Raw genomic sequence first — 22989 nt, forward strand, 5'->3', positions numbered from 1 at the left:
GAAGCTGCTTTGTGGTTTCCCAGCAAAGGAAATACTCCATCATTTAGAGCAACTGTTTCTATTGCCTTTTCTGAAACAGATTTTCCACTTAACACTGAATAAAACACTTAGCTCCACATTTGTCTAGGGCATTTAAGGACTCGATTGCTGCTCAGAAAATTCAACTGTCTTCAAGGCCGTGGACAAGTTTAGCTATCAGTTGGGGTAACTCACTCCTCTAGCACCCAACAGCATGGTGAGAATAAACACAAGAAACCAACCCTAAGATGATCTGATCTGTGAGGAACTGGAGTTTCATGTGCCCAGAGGGCACAGTAGATGCTCAGTCTTTGCAACCTCACTGCAGCATTGAGGGTAAAAATAAATGCCTACACAAAGCTTTTAGGAGGCAAGTTCTTACCAGCACCAAGCATCAGTACTTTGAGTCTCTATCAACAGTGCAGTATGGATTACAGTGGGAACAGTAAACATCTCAATACAGTAAGTTAAAGGGAAAAGCTTAACTGCTGCCCCACTGTGCCATACTGAAATAACCCCGCTGGAAACAACAGGCAGACAGCCAGATTGATACAGCAGTGGATGAAGGCCACATTCTTGTCTTGTGCTTAGCTCATTGAAGTGGGATCCCGTCCCATAATAAACCAGCTGAACACTCAAACCCCCACCCTGCCAGCATGACAAACAATTTCCATGGAGCTGGCAGGGAAAAGGTCAACCCCAAGGGAAAAGTGCCCCATGGCCTCAATGCAGCGTCTGACATCCCTCGCTCTGCCCATCCGCAGAGGATGGAGGTAGCCTCAGCGCATGAACAAACTGTTCCAACAACTCGGGACTTTCATTCTCTGCCACACAGAGCAGCCACAGACACCGTGCTGGGAAGAGCTGACGTGCCCCAGGAGGCTGAACACAGCACATCCCCTCGATGCCAGGAATCATTAGCTGCTACGCTCTGCAGCAGGAGTTGGGCTGAGACACAGGTCACGGTGCTGTTCACTTAGCCTCCATTCTTCATCATGGAGCCACTCTCTGAGTGGGTGCGTCAGGCAGAAGCCTGCCAGGTTTGAAGCTTTCTAAGGCCTTAGAATATCCTGCCTGTGTGTGTAGCCTGCTGGAGTTGCACTGCTCCTTCACGGAGAGCAGTTCCCTCTGCATGGACAGCAGATCTGTACTGTTACACCAAGGAGAGATTGTGCCATTCCAGCTCAGGGAGGATGCTTCCAAAGAGATGAAGCATCTGACACTGCTCTGCAGACACCGACTCTTCACCCACCTCCTCCCACTGACCTGGGATACCTCTTACTTTTAGATGCAACTTCCCCATTTTCATCCCTCCAGTGAGTGAAGGGTGGTGGCAGTGGTTGGTTGGAGCACTTCTGCTCAGGGTTAGCATGAAGCAATGCAAAAGCACCAAGTTTTCCTTCAGAAAACAGCACCTTGCCGTTGCTGTTTTCTCACTTGAGTCTGCCGCAGGACCTCCACAGTCCTCCAACACCCTTGCCCCCTCCAATTTCCCCATTTCCAAATGGGAAATCCCCTCAGCATCTCCAGCATCCCCACTCCCTCCTGCAGACCCCTACCTATAGCCCTTCCCTTGCCCACTTCCATCCCAAACCAGTGCCTCAGATACAAACACAGGCCAAGTCTTTGCCCAAAGCTCTTCAGCAAGGAGAGCAGATGTTTGGGAGACAGTGAGGTCACTACATCAGGGGTAACTATCCAAGCAAAAGCTTCATGACACAGGTAGTACAATACCCCTCATTCCTAAGGGACCTCAGGTTACACCATGTGGATCCCAGCGTCAGAGCTGCCTCTTTAATGACTTCATACAGTAACACAACATGGAAGATCTCCCTCCAGCAAGCTCCCACAAGCACTTCTGAGCTTCAACTGCTCCTCACAGTTCAAAACAGACTGTCCCAGGTGAGCAATGAGTAGTGCACACCCTGTATTAGGGTGAAGGGGTATTTGCTGTGTTGGTAGAAGCAATGCTAGACTAACAGCTTAAATCTCAGCAAAGATGAGGTATCTTTTAGAGTTCAGGGATCTTACGCAGCCATAAATCCAGCTAAAACCTGGGTTTGCCAGTCAAACAGACGAGTCTCTGCAAGGATACAAGCACAGACAACGTAACCTACCTAAGTTCACGTACCACATCCACGATGAGAACACAAACAGAAGCCACAGCTGGCTTCCAGGTATTGCTCCAGCAACGGGAAAACCACAGTCCCAGGTTGGAAAGGACTACCAAAGAAACCCAGACCTACAGCTTCAGAAACTTGTATGTGTATGCCGGGGCCTTGAGCATGCTAATAGGGTTTAATGGCTCTGACCAGCCCCACCTGGGGCCTCCACCCACAGTCATGCAGTTTAAGGTCCAGCCTGGGTTCAGTCCTAGTTTGAGTTTCAGACCAAGTGTTATGCTGTAGCTGTCTCTAGTTCTGCCATAGCTATGCCTGGTCGTAGAACTTAATGGCCCTGATCTGTGCACTAACTTCCCAGCTTGATTTAGTCGCTTCCTTTTCACTATGGACTTCTCTGGTGGTTGCTGGGCTGTGTCTTCAGCAGCACTTGTTTTTAGTTCATCCTTTTGGTGAATTCAGCAAGGGGTCAATTGAAACCTCTGGGCAAACTCTCACGGGGTTTCAGTTCAAGCCTTCGTTTCCGTGCCAAACTCTGCACTTGCCTTTGCATCCTGTTGATTATGAGCCACATTAAGGGACTTGCCATTTATTGGTGGGTTGGGGTCTCCCTGGGAGATGCTGTCTCTACTTCTACTGCTCAACATGGAGCAAATCAGCTCTGGACGTGCTGGCTGTTAGTCCCAAGGCCAGAAGCTGATGCTCCCTGTCATGAGTATCTGAGGGTGTCTTGCTCTGAAGGTTGCTTGTTTCCCCGTATGACCCTGTCATTATCTCTAAGTTCTAGTGTTAGGTGGAAGCAGATTATTTTGCTGCGTGACAAGTACTTGCATCTTTCTTGGAAGCTGGGTAATTAAAGTCCATGTGGATGTGACACCTTATTTACTGCTGTAGTTCCACATTCACATCGACAGAGAGGACTGAGATGACACTGCTGTTGTGTATTGCCAAGTAGGAGGCAGCTGCATGACGTTCTCCGTGCTGGAGACATGGGCTCAGGTTGTAGGGTTCCAATTGAAAAGGAAAAGCTGACAAATCTTTCCTCTTCACAGCAGCTTTAAACTCATTAAAGGCTGCAATTAGAACTGATGCTTTTCCCAAGGCCCCCTGGTGATTTAAGGTGGTTCTCCTGGGCAGCAGCCACTATTTGAACTAATACTCACAGGCACGCAGCCAGCTCTGAGGCAACCAGCAGAAAGCAGTGGAGTTTGGAGTGAGAACATCAAGGGCTCAGGTGCTTGTCTGATCTCTCAATACCTTGCCACTACTCAGAGGGAGTCTGTGTGCTGAGAGGCACAGAGGTTTAGGGATGTGTGAGGGACTGCAGCCCTCAGAAGGGCTCAGGCCGTGTGGGTCACAGACCAAGGCTACCAGCAGTGTCCTATGCGTGGATGCAGGCAAATAACCTGAAGCCCTTGCAAATACACAGCAGGTCCCAGTTTCAGTCGAGCTCCTCCTAAATCAATTAACCTCCAAGAAAATTCCAGTCTGGCACACAACCATTGACAAGTTGCCAGGCTTGTGGCGTAGCCAACTTTTAACTGAGTGTGTGGGCATTTATCTCCTGTGGGAAAGGTAAGGTGAAACGGGTACGTGGTTGAAACAGCTACATTTCACTGCAGTCTGCAGAGTATCTGCAAACCCATCCTCTTGTGGACACATTCATAGCTTGGAACATGCCTGCTTTGTATCACTGAAAGGTCCTTTTCTCCAGGTTTAGTGAAGCTGGGGGTAAGAATGGTAATCACAAGGTGGTAAAGCTGTTACTGGCCCCTTTTTCTCCTAGTTATACCAGTGTAAAACTGCTGCGTCCCCCTCTCTCTGGCCAAAAGTGCCATAAAAATCAGCAGTCAGACTGCTCGAAGGGCAAATCAGTTCGCTTCCCAGTAAACCTTGCAGATGCAACCTGTTCTCCAGGCTCTTGTGACCCCTATTAGAAACAACAACTCCTCACAGAGCTTATTGTCTCTTTGCAAATGAAGGAACAAAGCTCAAGAGGACAAAGCCAGTATTCTGCTTGCCACTGGGGCAGCGGTAATGACATGTAAGGTCTTGAATACATGAAGAACTTTATCATCATGCTCAAGAGCCTTCTCTTCCTGGACTTTAGCTCCCTGTGGCAGATGCTCAGTGGAGGTGGATTGTTGAAACACGTGAGAGTCTGCTTGACGTGCCCCATGTTCAGAGGATGTGAAAATTGCAGGAGGAATATGGACATTAGCTGATTTTTCCCCCCAGAGCCAATATGTGTCTCACTGATGTGAAGGGAATGTTGCAAGGGTCTCAATGATTCGATTTAAGCTGATCCATCAGTCTCATTATCTGTGTGTGCAGCTGGGTTTGGGCATCTTGTTGCTTCAAAGGCTGAGGTATCTTAGGAAAAAGGGATGGCACAAACATATAGAAATTCCTGTAGGGAAAGGAAAACCTTGGGAGAGGAAAGGACAAATGACTCACAATTAGCTTGTGGAAACTGCAGGATGCATGAAATCCTGAGCCCATTTGCGTCACTTTGCCGTTAACTTCAGTAAGTCAGGTAGCTGTAGAGTACAAATCCCTTCCAGTCACTGTAGCAGAGGGTGCAAAGCTGACCTTTGATCCTTGCTTATACAACCCTAAAAACTGTCCTTTGCCACAGTTACTGCAGCTGACCTGCAAAAGCACCCTCTGCAAGTGCTGACCGTATTTTTAGCTGATCTTGCATGTGACTCATTAGGGAGAAATGAGGAAAGACAGTCACATGGGAATTCCCAGCTCTCTCCACAACACTATAGATCACCGCAGCTGCAAGAGTCCAAGAGACAAGAAAAAGGGAGGCATGTCCTCTGCTCAGATGTACCCTGCCAACAGGGGATGTGCCTGCAATCTAATGAACAACAACTGGGTAAAAAGGCCACTGAGCAGACATGGGCCACGGCTGTAACTGATCGCACTTCCTTAGTGTGCCGAAAGAGGCGCGTTATTCAGCCAGTCCTACATTTTGATCTGTCCTTGGCTAACCTGTTGTAGTCAGAATTCCCTGTGGTCCTATTTTTTGGAGCCGTTGAAATCAGGGGAGGATAAGTGCTTCTTGCGCATGGCATTCCTCTATAACCTACCAGTGGTTCTCCAGACAAAGAGTACACTGAGATAACAGGCAAAAAGTTGGGTACAGCCTCAACAAAGGTTCTGGCTAGACACTCCTCTTGCTTCAGGCTGAAGAGACACCCATTTGTAGCTTATCAGCCTGAGATTCATGTATGGTTAGCAGCAGGAGCTGGCTAGGCTATGAAGTAGAGCTTCAAGTGTTAATGACCACGTTGTTTCTAGTTAAGTGTATGAAAAAGAGACACTAATACGCTCAGGAGGAGAATAAAAGGTTTCATAGTACAGGGTTAATCTGCTGGCCCAAGGCACTACTTGCAGAGCTTACACTACCTCTTTGGAGTCTTTCAATGCTGTATTGCTCACTGCCTGCTTTCAGCATGCAGACTGGGTGCATTTGAATGCTCCATCCCTGGGAGTGTTCAGGTTGGACGGAGGCTTGGGTGACATGGTCTAGTGCGAGGTGTCCCTGACCATGGCAGGGGGTTGGAACTGGATGGTCTTAAGGTCCTTGCCAACCCAAACCATTCTGTGATTCTACAATTCAGTTCTGCAGGTGTTTTTGAGCAGAAGTATAACAGAAAGCCAAGAGCCAGGCTCTGTCCACTGGAATTTGTCAAGATTCAGAGGCATCTTCATTCAGGACCTCATCAGAACAGCTTGTTACCAGCTCTGTTTGCTGCTCCAGTCACTGGGAAGAATAATATGAGGAGCCATAAAACACACTCGATTTTAGCTCACAGTGGGGATAACTTGATTTAACAGGGGACACAGCTTCTAAATTAAGATTTCTGCTCACCACTGAAAGCAATGAGTAGCATTTTTAGCAGAGAGAAAGGCATGTATACTGTCAGAGAACTGTCAGAGAGTGGCCATGGTCTGTGTTTGTCATAGGTGGCCATAGAAAGAACGTAAGTCTCTCAAATAACCACACATGCCAGAAACATCACCACGTTCCAGGCAGGCAAACAAGGAGCTCTAAACAGAGCTAAAGAGAGCTCCTTAAGCAGCCAAGCCACAAGTGCAAGCCATTGGCCTTCACTCATTCTAGTACAATTCCAACATCACCCACCCACACAAGCTGAACTGCCTCATATTGGTGTCAACCTGTGTGGAGAGTCTCACCTCCCACTGTCATTAGCTCATGGTGAGAAAGTAGAAGGCAAAGATGTGGCCATCCAACAGAGAGAAGCCAGCTAACTTCTCCTTATCAGATGCCTGCAGGGCAAGTCTTCAAATGAAGGAAAAATACTAACCCTACCAGGACTTCCTTCTCTACACAGATACTTGAGATGGAAACTGGGCTTACCTTTACACTCCAGTATGAGTGCAGGTCTGAGATAGGGCTGTCACATCATTAAGAACAGGAACGAAGTCTTAACTCATCTCTGCTTCTAGTTTAGGCCAATAATACTGTGCTGAGAGAAAGAGGATATTTCCCAGGGAATACACTTGAAATATTCCCCAGGGAATATACTTGGAATGTTTGCCTTTCCAAGCCAACTATTTGGCTCTTAAACTGGGGATAGTTTCCATCTATTCAGCTCATGGAAATGAAGAAGTAAAAATGTTTAGGCACCAGCCTGAACCCTCCGTGTCAAAGTTCACTTTTAAGAGCCGGTGATGGTGTATGTTGGCTCAGGTTAAGATCTGTGCCCTGAGAGTTGTGCTCAGATTCTCAAATAGGAAAACCTGACCTTTCTTTCCACAGAAACCGTTGAGTTACACATAGCTAAGGGGTTTGCCAAGGTAATTTAGAGACAGCAGTATCTTCTCTCTGCTGTTAAGCTCAATACAGTGGTTTGCTGAATGGACTTTGCTGGGAATTCTCCCCTAATTTGCCTCTCTTCAAACCACTCAGAACAGAACTGCCCAGGACAATCCTACCTGCTGCGTCCTAGCTCAGTTTTGACTGCATCAAGTGACGAGGTCCTTTGCACTTTATGCTCCCATCCCATTCCTGCTAACGTGGTAATTTCTCATTGCAGGTAAATCATCTCACCTTGAGGTGTCTTCAGAGCCTCCTCTCACCTCAGACATAGCAAACCTTCTACAGAAGAACCCACCTGGTGAGATAAAGCCTGAAACAAGCTCTGCATCCTCACAGCCAACCAGTCTATAGTAAAGGCAAGGACCTCACCTGTTTCAGTTTCGTTCCCACCATGGAAGCACTGCTGTCAAGCACAAATACAACGTTCTTGGGCAATGGAGGAAGATCTGTGGGGGCGAAGTAGTGCACGAAATACCCATTAAGAATCTGTGGAAGAGCAAGGAAGTCAGGAAAGGAAGGTAGATGCAGTGTTCCACACACATCATTATGAGATATTTGGTTGGGCACACCTGATCCTGCTTTCAGTGTCTGTGTCTACACTGGTGAATATTAGTGCTCCTTGGTACCTCTGATCTCCTGCTTATCCATACTGGGGAGCCTACTGGAGCTCTCCACATCTTCTTCCATGGTGGACACTGGGGTTTCTTCCCAGATGTAGTAAGGTTATAATGTATGTACCCAGCGATCAGAACTGCAACATGCATCTGAGGAGCTGGCCTTGTATCCAGATGTATACAGCCAGTATATTGATAAACTTAAAAGCAGATACAAGAAAAACCCCAATGAAGTAGGTGGCTCTGGCTTCTAAGTCCATCTTGTGGATGCCAACTGACTGGTTTAGTTTGGATAGTTCTTGCAGATGGAGAAGCAATGGGAAACATTTTCTAGGACATTTGGAAGGTGATTGAACCTCCTCAGGTATAGGTAATCAAACAGGAAAAATGCATCATGTGTGCAGTACCTGAACGTCCCCAACACTCAGCTCCCTGTTGACATCGTATCTAATGATGAAGTCTCCCAAAATGCCATTTCGGGCGATCCTGGTTTGCTCAACAACACTGGGATTGAATGTCACTTTAGCCAAGGTTTTCGTATGTCCAATTACAGTAGAAGGAGGAGGAGAAACATCACCTGTGGAGATAAAATCACAATATTGCAAGGTGTTCCCGTTGTCCTACGGATGTCTAAGTAAAACACACATGGAATTACCATGGAGTCAGGTCAACAAGCATAGTTACGTACTGAGGTTAAAGATTGCATGGAGACCTCAGAGAAGCCTTCTGGTATCTGAAGGGGGCCTATAGGGATGATGGGGATGGACTCTTCATTAGAGACTGCAGTGATAGGACAAGGGGTAATGGGTTCAAACTCAAACAGGGGAAGTTTAGATTGGATATAAGGAGGAAATTCTTTCCTGTGAGGGTGGTGAGGCACTGGAATGGGTTGCCCAGGAAGGTTGGGAATGCTCCATCCCTGGCAGTGCTCAAGGCGAGGTTGGACAGAGCCTTGGGTGCCATGGTTTAGTGTGAGGTGTCCCTGCCCATGGCAGGGGGGTTGGAACTGGATGATCTTAAGGTCCTTTCCAACCCTAACTACTCCATGATTCTGTTAAAGACAGTGATCTCATAGCAGCCTTCCAGTATCTGGAGAAGGCCTACAAGATGCTGGAAAGGGACTCTTCATCAGGGCCTGTGGTGACAGGACAAGAGGTGATGGGTTCAAACTGAAACAGGGGAAGTCCAGGTTAGATATAAGGAAGAAGTTCTTTACTGTGAGGGTGCTGAGGCACTGGCAGAGGGTGCCCAGAGAAGTGGTAAGCACTCCATCCCTGGCAGTGTGCAAGGCCAGACTGGGTGACATGGTTTATTGTGAGGCATCCCTGCCCATGGCAAGGGACTGAAACTGGATGATCTTAAGGTCCCTTCCAACCCAAACCATTCTGTGATTCAGCTCACCAGTGAAAGAAGAAGATCTTAATAACCCCTCTCCTCTAAGCCTAAACTGAAACCAACATTGCAGTGCTATCAAGAACATGAATATTTAGGCAAAATTCATGTGCTCACTCCTGTTTGGAGGTCACTAAACTCAAAGACCAGATACTCTGTGGGACTGTGAATTGCTTTCTGTAACTGATAAACACACAGCTTCTGACACGTGCGTGGTACATACTCCAGTCAACTCCAGGCATCTAGAATGTGGATCCTATACCTGAGATGCTGCCAGTCAATGTAAGCCTGACTCATTGGGCCTGTTTAAATATTTCTTTTAGGATTAGATGAATCATACTGCAGACTTCTCTCTGTCGATTATAAAGAGTTCTTGAGGTGGCTTGTTCAGATGTACTACAGGCATGTGAGGTAGGACTGATGTGATTAATTGTTTGCTGGATCTGACAAGCAGCTGATGTGAATGTCTGCATCTGAACAAGTCATCTCAGCTGCCTTTATGCTCAGAAAAAAGCTATCAGGATAGTCACTGCAATTTCAGTCTCACTGGTTGAGACAAATCCAACAGTTGCTAATGCAGCCATGCAAACTGCAGCCCTGAGATGTAACTCACCCTAATCTCTGAGAGCACTTCCTGAATCAGTGAAGAGAGATGTGCCTTTCAAAGGCTACCGCAGCAAAAGGCAGTAATTTAGGTCTGAGTCCCGCTGAAGGAACCCTGTCCTTTTAGCTGTGATCATTTTCTAAAGTTGAGGGATATGGAAATTCCTCGTCTCTCTCTGTGGCCAAAATCTCAGCTTACCCTCTCTTTGTGTGCCAGCTGTTCATTCCCTCTGAACTACACACAAAGACATAAATACCCGTACATGAGACTGACCAAAGGTCAGGTTTGTCTTTGAACCTCCCCAGGTTTAGAGAGCTTTCCCCCTTATCCTAAGTGGCTACTGAAAACAAAAGAATAGATTCTCAACTGATGTTCTTCTTGGGTGCTTCAAGTCTCACAGTGATTATCCCAAAATTCCCCTGAAGCACAGAAGTTCTATTGTATCTGCTCATGTGCTGATTATAATCGATGGGAATGAGCTGCTCAATAGCACTGTGTGGGGAGTCTCAAGTCCTTGCCAAAGATGGCCCAAGGAGCCTGTGCTATGGCAGGGAAAAGAAAAGAGGGTGAGATTCAGTTCCAGTTTAGCCATTCACAATGCAAGTACCTATGTCTGAACTTAGTTTTTAGGCTCATTGCACTCAATGGAGACCTGGTCAAGCGTGACAGCAGAGATTGGGGTATGATACATCTGGCCAGACATAGACATCCTCTTTAGAATAACTTGAACTATGTGTTATGCTCCATTAACAATACTGATCACAATGACAAGGTGCAGGCAGTCTTGGAAAGCTCCTCTCCAGGGGTTCCTATAACGCCGTATCTGTATCAGTAAGTGGCACTTCACCTCTGTGAAGTGCTTTGAGCAGCATTAGAAGAATGCAGTGTGACATTTGTATGCAGCATTGAACACCATCACCTCACATCCACGTCCCACAGTGATTTACAAAATAGGATACATAGGATTATGTCCATTTAACAAGTAGGAAAATGGGAGTGTGGAGTGGTTACCTGTCTCACCTGATTCCCCACAGGTCAAAGCCCTTAGAAATGCTGGGACTATGGTTCTTGGGGATTTATGGAATGATTAGCCAAAGCTGTTTGCTCTCAAGTGCTATGTACAGTCGAGACTCCTATAGGCAGAGGAATGAAAGTAAGAGTCATAAATCCACAGCCCTGTAGGATGTGACTTCCATGTTGATTTGGCTTTACTTTTACAGCTGTCCTGTGAGTGCATTTGAATAGACAAGGCACAAGACTGTCCTACTGAGGCAGGGAAGTGCTGTCTTATAGGGCAGATTTCTATAAAATAGAATACAGTTAAAGGGCCTGGAATGTTACACAAACTCACCAGCAAAAGCCTTGACCAAGGAGCTGATTGACAGACATTACAATCGTAGCATCATAGAATGGTTAGGGATGGAATGGACCTTAGGATTACCTCGTTCCAACTCCCAAATTACTCAGTTTCAGGCAAGAATTGATGCTGCATCATGGCTTCTCTGACCATGCCAATTCCAATCCACCCATCCTGATGGAAACAGAGTGAGGGGTCCCAGCCAGTTCATTGAAATCACTTAAGGACACTAGTGTTGGATATTAAAGGGGGGCTATAAAATGATTACCCAGAGCTTGAACAGTTTTTTCTATCATCTGTGTATAGTTCAGCTTTCTCCTGGCACAGAAAAGCCATAAATCAATAGCTTTATAAGATTTCACCTCCATCTTCATTTGGTTTTACTCTTATAGGTGCCCTTTGTTCTGATGAATCAACAGACGTAATACGTTTCTAATACACAGTGCATCAGATTTGCTTGTATTGGCCTCACTGGATTTTCCATCTGTCTTCTATCACTTCCATAATTCTATTTACTGACAGTGTGTGGGAAAAGCCCAGAATTCATAGAAACAGTTCACTTATATTTTCTGATCTGAGGATTTCACATTACACCTTAGCTGCTGAAAAGCAAGCATTAGCATCAGTCAGGCTGCCCGGCTATATCACATCAGGGTTAGTGTAAGTCAGTCTCACTCTGCAAACAGAAGCTCTCTCCTTGTAGCTACTGCACCAATACATCTGTGGCTGTGGCGTTTGGACTTAACTTCTTGTTTCTCTGCCATAAGTACGTTGATGGGTGAGCATGACCACACCAGCATGAGTTCCAGCCCTAGCATTTCTGTGGACTCTGAGCATCTGAAATCAGCTAAGTTAGGTAGACACTCTGTGCCTCAGTTTCCCCACTCATTAAATGGGCATAATCACATGTATCCAGTTTTATAAACACTGTGGAATGTAGATGAGATCATGCGGATCCCATTGCATTCATCTATCACTCCTCAAAACACTCTTTGGAGGTGAGAAGTGTCATCCCCTGTAACACAGGCAGTGCGAGGAGAGGAGGTTTCCAAGGCTGCCTCACGCAGCCTCAGTGGCACAAATAGAGGGGGAAGTTCTCCCATCTTCTTCATAGCCACTCATCTCCCATCACCAGGACTGAGATTAAAACCAGAAGAATGGTCTGATAGAAAAGGTCCAAAATAACTATTTTTTACCCTGGGATAATAGAAGTCAGGCCTGGAATGCAGGTTATCGTCTAATTCATCCCATGTTCCCTGACCAAAGCCCATCCTACTTGGTTTTATGTCATGATCAGCAGACATTCCAGACCTCCAGTAATGGAAACTCAATACCTGCCCTTGCCAGTCCTTTCCAGAGCTTCTCTTTTTCTCTGTCTGACATTTTGAATGTTTAAGTCACGTTTTTCTGTCTAGATTATAAACCCCTGACTTGTTCTTTCTGTTAGTGACACAGAAAGCACAGTATTCTTTTCCTCCTTTCTTCGAGACGTTTGAGCACAGTTACTATGTCTTCCCCCAGGCACCACTGATATCTGGATCACAATTACTCTCCTCTGTTTGTTGGCCCAGTGCTTTTCAAACAAGTGACTGAGAAAGGAAAACCCGTGAGATATTGCAGAGTACAGAGCATGGATGAGTTGCAAGGATCTGTGATGGTCTGTGTTCACTCCAAGGTAGTAAATAGGGCCTTTAGACAAACTGCCCATCAAATTCAGCTAAAGAAGTAAACAGAGCAGGAAAAAGCATTTTTCCAGATGAAACTGTATAAACAGTTATATCTAAATGATTTTAGAGACTGGCGAAGTCGGCATTAGAGCTCAGACGCAAAGGTCATCCTCTGCTAACGTAGAAACTTCTAGACATCTCTGATAAGAGATAAAAACCCTTCTGAGAGCTATGACTTTGAAAAGAAACAGTCATTCTCAAGCAGCCTATTGCCTCTTTGCCCAAGTCCATGCCTAGCTCTCACGCTACTGTCTTGGAGGGAAAGGATGAGAACAGTCCTCCCTCAGGATGCTGGGGTACGTCATGCAGGAACCGTCTCCGTTCTGAGGTCACCAGAGAAGGATCGTTGACCTCTGTGTTGGGGTTTGTATGTGACACAAGACAGCACCTGCACATGCCAAAAGATCGCTTTCCAAAACTCACATGCCTCATATCTTCCTTTGGGAAAAATACAACTCCCAGATGGAGCTGTGTGCACAGGAATCACTGACAAAGGAAATATCCTGGCAAGACCTCTCATCACATTGTCCCTGCTCCTTATCCAGCAATGACATATGCAGGACTTTCCAAGAGCCTCTATCTATAGCAAAGCACAGCTTTACTTTAATAAATCACTGGAAGTTTGTGGAACCAGGTCCAGTCTTTGTATCTTGGGCCCCTAAAGCAAAAAACAGGCAGAATTGGACTCTTTTACTGCTTCTGCTCCCACCGCTGTGATTTCTGCGCTGTTTTATAAATGAAAAGTGTCCTTCACTCTTTCTCATCAAGGGACATCTTTTGTCCATAGATCTTTAAGTTTTACCCCTTCTATTCATCACAACGGATACTAGCAGTTTGGCAGGAGTCAAAAGTGCAAATCCTGAATGACCATTAAACAGAGAAACTGATTTTTTACCACTATGCTTCCTGCATGGTGAGCATGGATAGCATGTAGAAAGCACCACAAATGTAAGAGGATTGGTCCATAAAATAAAGGCAGATCAGCCATTCCCCCTCTTTTGGTCATCTGAGCTATCGTTACAAATGTTTTCATTAGGTTTGCTAGCAGCTTTTGTTGCCACAAGTTGGCATTTCAGTGATGAACATCAGTTATTGCTTGTGCTAATCATATAGAGATGCGGATGACTCCAAAGCCAAACATGCTTCATTTTCAACTTACTTTACCTATTCTACACCGGATCCTCAGACTTGTACTCAGAAAAAAGAATAGAGTTCCTTATTGAGGTCAGCCAGAATCAGAAGTATTTAAATGACTTGGGAAGCTACATCCCATCTTCAGCAATGGTTTCAGGTTGGTGATGCTTTGGGCATGTTACTCGGAATGCCATTTAACTGGTGACTTGATGCCACAATACATTTTTCACCCACCACTCTCCAGGTGTTTTATGAATGCTTACCAAAATCTCACGTTATCAGTAACTGGGAGTTATTATTAACATCTCTGTAGACATCAGAAATCGAGGAAGAGAGTTCTCATGGCATATTCAAGCTCAAACCAGTCAGGCAGAACTATTTTCCAATGACTCCTTAGCGGTCATTGCTTTAAGTCAAGTCGTGACCTCTCTCATTTGTGGCACCACCATGGCAGCATCAGGTCTGACACCCTTTGCTGGCCACTTCCTTAACAGATTGCTACAACTCAAGTGACACTGGAAAGTTTTAAACCCCATGAATCCAAGAAGACACCAGACACTGTCTTTTTGCCTGGTTTACTCCCAGTTACAGACTCTTCCAAGCAGCCACTTTTTAAAGGCAAGACTCGCGCTTAAGAACCTCCCTCAGAGGTCTCAATGGATGTGCAGAGCTCATGCTTTGGGGTTTTGAGGTGGTGTAGGAGCAAGAAGGCTTTGCAGCAAGGATCTAATGACTCAGATGTTTTCCTTTTTGGATCAAGCTTGAGAGATGACAGCTCATTGGAATATAGTAGATTTCCAAGTGAAACGCTCCTTGCCTTGGCTTTGCACTTCCTAAAAGTATTCCTGTGGTTTCCATTTGTGTTTAGGAAGGCAGGAAGTTCCTGTTGTCCTCTGAGTGTGATTGATCTTGCTGGCCAGAAAAGGTCACAAGCAATAAATCCTTCCTATCCAAAACAAGCTGTCTTTCCCCATGACCAATATTGGAGCCTTCTGAGACTCTCTGCCAATCCTTTCTTTTCTTTTTCCTTCTTTTTTGTGTATTATCTAGTTGGTGGTTATGTCCTAATTTCCTCCTTTTGCTTTAAATCAGAAAGCTCAGGAAACCTTCTGAATCCATCAATGGTATACGCTCCTCTGAGTGGCACTCATCTGAGTACCAACAAAGACCTGATCTGGCAGACACACAACCCAGTCCTGACTGCCCATGAAGGACCCCAAAGGTTTGGCATTCCTTTTGGCATTTTGATGACTTCCAGAGCAGTGATTTCATCACAGCAAAACAGAGTTCATCAACTGCATAGGGCGATTCCGCACAGAAAGGGTCTGTAATTGAATGCTGAGCAAGGATAAAGCACAGGGAATCCGAGCTTCGGTTGCATTGCCCCATGGGACATCTATTTTATACATACTTTACTGGCTAGAGAGGATTACGGAATCCTAGAGCTTGGGCCCATTTTTATATGAGCTGTTTGAAATCTGAAGCGCAGTGCCAAGAATGATCAGTGCTCACAGATTGCTATTTGGATAGCAAGTGACCAGAGTTTTCCCTGGATGTCATTTACGTATAGGAGTTTCCACACTGCACTAGACCAACAGTGTGTCTGCTCTGCTCTGCCTGTCTCTAACCTTGATCAATGCCAGATGTTTTGCAGGAAAACATACGCCACAGTGCACTATGATGTTCCCCAATAGGTGAAAAAGGCTTCCTGTCTCTTCTGATGAGGAACAGAGCACGTTTATCACACAGTACATGCATGTACAAGCAAAGACTAATTAGCTGCCTAAGGCTTGACCTGAAGCTGGTCCAAGTCACTGAGAGCCTTGATTTCACTGTGATTTGGATGAAACCAGGAGGATCACACTGAGCAATCAACCAGTTCAACTCCATTGCATACGCTTCCGGATCTTCAACTGGCAGACAAACAGCTCCACTCATTTTGCTGGCATTATGTCACTTAGAGTAACCCACAAGACTACATCCTGCTTCCAGGTCAGACTCACCCCTTTGGCGAGGGCTTTTTGTCGACATGGAGCAATCACAGTATCCTGTGCTGCTCGCTGTCAGTTTACACTTGGAAAACTACCTTTACACTGTCTGAACAGTGAGCAAGGATGGTTAAGGGTAAGAGTAGATACTCATACTGCGCTTGGTGTTTTGGCAAAACATGGATTTTCCTCCTGGAATTTCCCATGTTCTAAAATGCAGGATTTCCTATCTGCCTTGGCATGGAGGGATGGAAAAAATTCACTTAAAATAAGCATTTCCCAGGAGATGTGGAGCCAGGGAAGAGCCTGCTGTAATGCTGAGCCCAAGGCTTGAAGGCCCAGTTCAAAGCTTGTAAAGACAACAGCAAAAGAAAGTCCTGTTGAGTGGAATGGGATCAGCCCTATATTCATTAAGCATCAAAGTTCTCACAGATACCACAGGAACTCAGTCATCTACAGAAAACAGAAAAAAAGCCATCAGCCTTGATGTAAGACTGAATTCCCATCACTGGACCTCAGAGTTCATAATCCCCAAATCCCTTCCTCATTATATCTATCCTACCAGCTTTTGGGAACCTGGAGATTGCCCTGCCAGTGAATAAGAGCTCTCTAAACAGGAACTGCTGATGGCCTGCAATACTTCGACACTCTTGTCACTCAAATGAAGCCACCTCTGGGGTGGAATATACTTGTCATGCAAGGAGTGCAGCAAGAGTTAAGAAGAGAATGTAAAAGATACATCTTCTAAATAAAGTCATAGTTGGGATTTGCCAGAACAATTTATGCCTAATGAGCTCTTGCATTCATTTTGCTTGTTGTCTTCCTTTAGTTTCTAATACTGTTTGATCTTGGACAATGCTGCTTTGATACAATGGTGGGGTTTTGTCTAATGCCTCATTTGGAGCAGAGGAAAAGTGAATCATAGAATCACAGAATGGTTTGGGTTGGAAAGGACCTTAAGAACCTTAAGTTCCAGTCCCCTGCCATGGGCAGGGACGCCTCACACTAAACCATGGCACCCAAGGCTCTGTCCAACCTGGCCTTGAACACTGCCAGGGATGGAGCATTCACAGCTTCTCTGGGCACCCTGTGCCAGGGCCTCAGCACCCTCACAGTAAGGAACTTCTTCCTTATCTCCAACCTGAACTTCCCCTGTTTCAGTTTGAACCCCTTACCCCTTGTCCTGTCACCACAGGCCCTGATGAAGAGTCCCTCCCCAGCATCCTTGTAGCCCCCTTCAGATATTGGAAGGTAACAGCAGTCTACACAGTTATCCAAGACTGCCTTGGAGAACTCCCAGCACCTCCAGTCCAGATCCCAAGTGACTGAGGCCCCATTTAGGAGGGTCATAAAATCTCTCCTTACCTTCAACTTTCCCATTGCCTTTGTGCTTGCTGTTCCGCAGGGGAGGCACTTCCAGTGAGACTATTCCTGACTTCTCCAGGATGTTCACCTCCACTCGTAACCTCCCTACCAGCTGCTGGGGCCGGATGCTGACCGTGTACTCGTATTTCCCCAGTCTCCTTTGCAAAAGCTCTTCATAATGCAGTAGGAACTTGGCCTGCATCTTGCGAGGAATGAAGACAGAAGCTTTGAACGTCTCATAGCCATTCTCCCTGGAAGGAAAATCCAAAGACACCTTCACACCCCATCCACATCACACACCACCTGCTCCAGTGAAGGATGAATCTGGATTCGGTTGGTGCAATGACAGTATTTCCTACCATTGAATATGTGAAGCCAGCAAGAAAGAAAACATCGTAATGCTTCACAAAGCATTGGGCACATAGAAGTTTCCACAGGAGAAAAGGTCCTAAAAGGTGGGATGACTCCTTGAGGAGAGGAATATGACAGACATACATAACATGGAGCAGGGCCAGAGGAAAGGCTGTCTCTTGGTTTCTTACACAGAGGATTTCAAGACCTATATTGAATTCTTGACTTTGCCACTGCTGACTCATTGCAATATCTTAAACAAAGGACAAATGAATTCCTCTTCCCTAATATTAGCTGCTTATATCTATATACTCAAGGGGGAGAAATAGGAATTCCCATAAGGGAATTCCACCCCTGGACACTTCTCTAAAAGGACTCTTCCTATTGACCACAAGGTGCCATCAGTCACCCAGCATACAATTGCAGTCTGCTTTCTGTTTGCCAATTCGAAGTGAGATTAATTCCCACCTCTAGTGGCTTCAGCTGCCCTCCTGTTCAATGGAGGTAACTGAAGTTGCTCTACCTCCCATACAGACACTGCAGTGTCCAACTCGCAGGCATTGATACGATGCCAGGCACTACTGTCTGTGAAGGGAAAATAAGCCACGTAACAAGAATGGATGCTTTTAATGCCACATAGGGGTAACTTCAGACCTCACTGGTGTGAGGTTTTGGCGATGCCCACAGTTTGGTATTGAAAAGTCTCAAGTCTGGGACTAAGCCTGGATGCAGCCACATCCAGAGAAGGAATTTAGAAAGCAAAGGTGCCCTTTCCGAATCTCAGGACTCAATGGGAGGGTCTCCTTGATGGTTTTGTCTGACCCTGTTCTGTATGCAGTGTACCTTGCCATCTTGTTAAACCACTTGCATTTACCACTGAACTTCAAGTCACTACTTTATATCAACATAGAATATTGTTGCTTCTCTCTTATATAAGACTATATCCACGACAGTGCCTTAATTTCCTGCCTGTTATTCAGGAAGTAACAAGTTTTCTTTCCCTCTGTAGTACATCCTGGAGCATCTTGGAAGTGAAAATCTTATGTAACAGGGTTATGGAAGACCACATGCCGTTTTACATGATGTGGAAAATGGAACTGACACCAGGCAGTGCAGTCAATGTCCTATTTAACTGCTTCTCCCTATAAATCCATGGATGGGTGTGCCAAACCAACCTGAAGATGAGAGGAGAGCGTGTCACTTCCCAGGGCACAGCTAAAGGCACACTTACCTTCCTTCTGTGGAGTTCAGAGCTTTCCTGGGCCGTGCTTTGTCATCACTGCTGTGTTTCTTTTCTTTGCCTGTGACCTCCCCATAATAAGTCCTGTTGCCAATGATCCTGGAGAGACCAGAGATGTCAGCGTCATCCCTGCACCGACACACACACCACCTGCACAGCCTGTTTTACAAGGGGTCACGGACCGTGCACCTGTACTCCTGCACATTTTCCACCCAGCTGGCAGCATTACTTACTTACATGGTAAAGTTGGAGATGAAAGCCGGGGCAGGGATCTGCATCTCAAACACAGCCTCTCGTGCCTCAGATCCGCTGTTCACCATGGTGCAGGACACCGTGGTGAAAGCATAGCGAGAAATGATTGTGGATTTCACACTGAACTCAGACATCCGAGGCCTGGTTTCCTGTTGATGTTGAAAGGTTACCCATTAACACTGACAGTTAGATAACTCACCCCATCAGCGCTTTGATGGCTTTAATACTTAATTTCCTCAAGCAAATTATCACCCTGTGAGTATCAGACTCTCCTATAAAACAGTCAACAGCAGGCAATGTGGGCTTGCCCCCAGTATTTCAGGTGAGCCGCAAAAGGTAAGCCAAGAAAATGGCATTTCCTTTTCCATGCACAAGAGCAAAGGCCGCAGTCATTTTCCAGTGCTTGGGAAGGGTCCAGGAAGAAAGAGAGCTCTAATTATGCCAGCCTTTAGATGGGAAACACACTGACAAAATCCACTTGTATCCTAAATGACAGCCTTCAACTCTAACCATGTGAGAGGATCTCGATGAGTCCTTTATGGCCTGGGAAAAGAAGCCTAAAAGAGGTCCCCACACAGCCCAGAGCCATGTGTAATGGGCACAAGAGCAGACGTAAGACCTCTTGAAAAACTGGGATCGCTATGAAGCAGCACCTTCAAATTCACACAATCAGATCCATAAGCAATGTAGACTACTGTCAGTGGAGTCAACTGAGTCCTCCTCTGCTGAGAATCCACCCTGGAGGTCTCAGCCAACGGATGGAAGAGACTTAATAGGAAACACTGACACCATGATGTCTCAAGCAAAGCATTTTAAGCCTTCTAGCCCACACTGGATTCCTTCCAGCAGAGAAGCAGCAGAGACTGCAGTGAATGACACATAACGTAGCAATGGAACCTGGAAGCCAATTTCTGCTTCTTGGGAATGTGCTTTTGTGCGCAAGGCCTGGGTCGGAGCATTTCTTCGGTCTCGTGTTTTATGGACAGCAGTGTCTCCATGGAGCTCAGCAGCTTTCTTCCTGGAAGACTTCAGTGTATTTAACTGCAAGCAACCCATGGAGAAAATCCCGGTGTTGCTTTAAACAGTCAGAGACCAAACCCTCAAAAGCAGAAGGAAACTAAACAGTAAAACCCATTGCAAATACAGAGCAACTTCACTGCGCCAAATACAGTGAGACTTTTCCTGCTGAGGATACACCTCGGTCAGAGAGCCCCTGCTCGCACCCATACAAGAGCTCTGAAGTCAGAGCATGCTCTTCAGCTGCACTTCCAGGCTTTTTTCTTCAGAGCAAGAATCATTTGACAAATGGCTTAACGAGTGTCTGCGTGAGCAGGAAACAAGAACATTTCTGTAGTAGCTGATGGCACCAGAAGCAGTGCTACTACCGAGCATCCAGCAGTCCAAGCTGCTGGGCTAATGAATTCCAGGCGAGTGGAAGAATGAGGATCCGCTGGAAACAAACATAAAGCTGTCAACAGACTTGGAATAAAGCCCTACCTGCCCACACTATCAAGGCCTGGAAAAACTCTGGTAAATGTGTCTCAGGTGAACCTCATCATGATATCTTTAACAGCTGGACAGCATGTGACGTGCCTTGGGTCCACTATCATTCTGCTCAGCACAGGCTCAGCTCACATGGAGCACAATGGCAAAGACTTCTAGGGTGTGATTTGTCTCACTGCCATCAGACAGGCCAGTGCAATGGATCTAGACTAGAACACATCTGCCTAGATCTCCCCCTTAGCCTACGAGTGGCTTCTACTCAGTCACTGTTGATTACAATTAGATCCTGCTGTTCTCAGGACTTTCCCTGGTACATAGGCATGGCTTCCCAGTCCCATTATCCTGGGAATGGAAAGGGTGGGGAGTTTTGATCTGAAGTAGTGTTTGTAGGAGTGTTTCCAGATGTAATGAGTTGATGTTTCATCCCGTCCTCCATACCACTGATTGCCTGTGGCATAGCAAGAGGTGCAGAGGATTAATGAAAGATGTAGAAGAATCTAAAATAAACCACAGCAAATTCTTTTGTTCCAGATTTTGTGCATCCACTCCCATGTTGCATTTTATCATAAGCTGTGGGTTCAAACATAGTCGGCAGCTCAACAGCAAAAGAGGATCAAGCCCTTTGCCTTTTACTTGAGATACAAGTGGTTCTGTAGCGACAGATCCAACTCTGTGAATTCAGTGATGGATTCATCTGAAGTTAGAACATGACAGAGGAGATGGACTTGCCCACGTTACAGCAGGAACACAAGAACTGTTGTATTGGGTGAGAACAAAAGCAATTCTAACCCTGCAGCCTGTCACTGGCAGAGATCAATAGGATGTGCTTAGAGTGTAAAATCAGTCCAACCTGCACTGATACCACCCAAAAATAATCTCTGTTTCAGTAATTTGTGGCTGAAGGGACTCATGAGCCAAGGGTGCTATTTCTGTGCTTAGCAGACCCCTGTAGATTTTTATTCGATGGCTTTGCTGCTTTTTGAATCCATGTCAACCTTTAGCTCCCGCAGCATCTTGTACCAAGGAGTTCCACAGCTTAGTGATATTTTATATGAAGAACCACATCACTTAGGGTCTTAGGACAGGGGGTAATGGATTTAAACTTATACAGGGGAAGTTTAGGTTAGATATAATGAAGAAGTTCTTTATTGTGAGGGTGCTGAGGCACTGCTACAGGGTGTCCAGAGAAGTGGTGAATGCTCCATCCTTGGCAGTGTTCAAGGCCAGGTTGGACAGAGCCTTGGGTGCCATGGTTTAGTGTGAGGTGTCCCTGCCCATGCCCATGGCAGGGGGGTTGAAACTGCATGATTTTAAGGTCCTTTGCAGCCCTATCTATTCTATGATTCTATGATTCTGTTGAATCTGAATGTGCTATTTGCTGATCTCTGTCATACCTCTCTGTAAAACTCAACAAGCTCCACTTCTGACACCCTCCCAGACTGAGGGCATCACAAAGAAGGTAGCAAAAGAAAATGAACGAAAAAGCATTCAACAATTCTCCCTCTTCCTGGTGGGTAAGAGTTGCTGCTGGGGAAAGCAAACCCTGCGTAAGGACATCACATACAACTGAGGATGAAAGAGCTGATTCATCTTCCCATCCCTGGCAGGGATCTGCCATTCCTTGTGCATAGCAAACACAAACAGTGGGAGCAGAAGCAGTTTCCAAACAGGTTGCTCGGTCAGGCTTGGCGGGCAGCCCAAGCTCCTGTCCATGATTCTTGTGCTTTCTCCAGAGCTCTTACACAACCCGTCAGTGCCTGATGCTCTGACTTACAGCTGCGCAAATGCCTCTTTGTTTTGTCCACTTTTTATTAAGCCCTTCAGAAGATGAGAGGTGGCGCAAAGGAAAAAACAGAACAAGCCATTTGTTTTGTATTATTATTGCCGTGATTTATTATCCCCATTAAAAATAAAGCTGGGGACTGCCAGGGCAGCAGATTAGCACACTGCTATGAGGCAGGTTGGCTGGGTGCTTATTATGATGAACTGAGCTGAGATTTTCTCGCCAAACACATTGTTTTATGCTTGTTTACATCAAATGTTTGGAAAGACAGGAAAGAGCTGACGGAAAATTAAATCTATTCCACGTTTCTACCTTTATCAGTCAAATCGACCGTGTCTCAGATTGGAAGTAATAAACTGGTAATAAGTGTGAGAGCTGTTCTCTTCTAGGCTGCTGATTCAACCCTGTCAAAGATCAAAGGGACCAGAAGCTATAAACGTGTGATGGTTGCTGAGCGCATGAAATGAGTTCCTCCAGTTCTCAACTGGGAAGTCCTCATCCCTCAGAAAAGCCAGAACATGCCTATGGCCATGGACAGCAATTTCACTGGCTGCCTTCTTAGGCAAAGATTTGTTCTAAGCTGTGCAGCTCTTGGTGCAGCAATTCAGCCACCTCTCACAGATTTGCTGCACATCAAAGCCTAGGTTCCCATGCTGAAAGAGGGATGTTGGATTCCTTATCTTCTT

General features: G+C 45.9%; 1 protein-coding gene across 1 annotated transcript in view; it reads right to left on the reverse strand.

Annotated features, from left to right (window-relative positions):
- The window catches only part of ITIH5 (inter-alpha-trypsin inhibitor heavy chain 5), a 47861-nt gene that overhangs the window by 20199 nt on the left and 4673 nt on the right, over positions 1-22989 (reverse strand). Inside the window, exons 3-7 of the mRNA XM_061468580.1 lie at positions 19003-19166; positions 18757-18864; positions 17175-17425; positions 8015-8184; positions 7363-7479 (exon numbers count right to left, since the gene is read on the reverse strand). Coding sequence (XP_061324564.1) covers positions 7363-7479; positions 8015-8184; positions 17175-17425; positions 18757-18864; positions 19003-19166 — 810 coding nt within the window. The remainder of the gene's footprint in view (positions 1-7362; positions 7480-8014; positions 8185-17174; positions 17426-18756; positions 18865-19002; positions 19167-22989) is intronic.

The sequence above is a fragment of the Pezoporus flaviventris genome, unplaced genomic scaffold (genome assembly GCF_033815535.1).
Source record: "Pezoporus flaviventris isolate CSIRO_AGI_PZ_B2104156 unplaced genomic scaffold, CSIRO_AGI_Pfla_v1 ptg000049l, whole genome shotgun sequence".
NCBI lineage: Eukaryota > Metazoa > Chordata > Aves > Psittaciformes > Psittacidae > Pezoporus > Pezoporus flaviventris.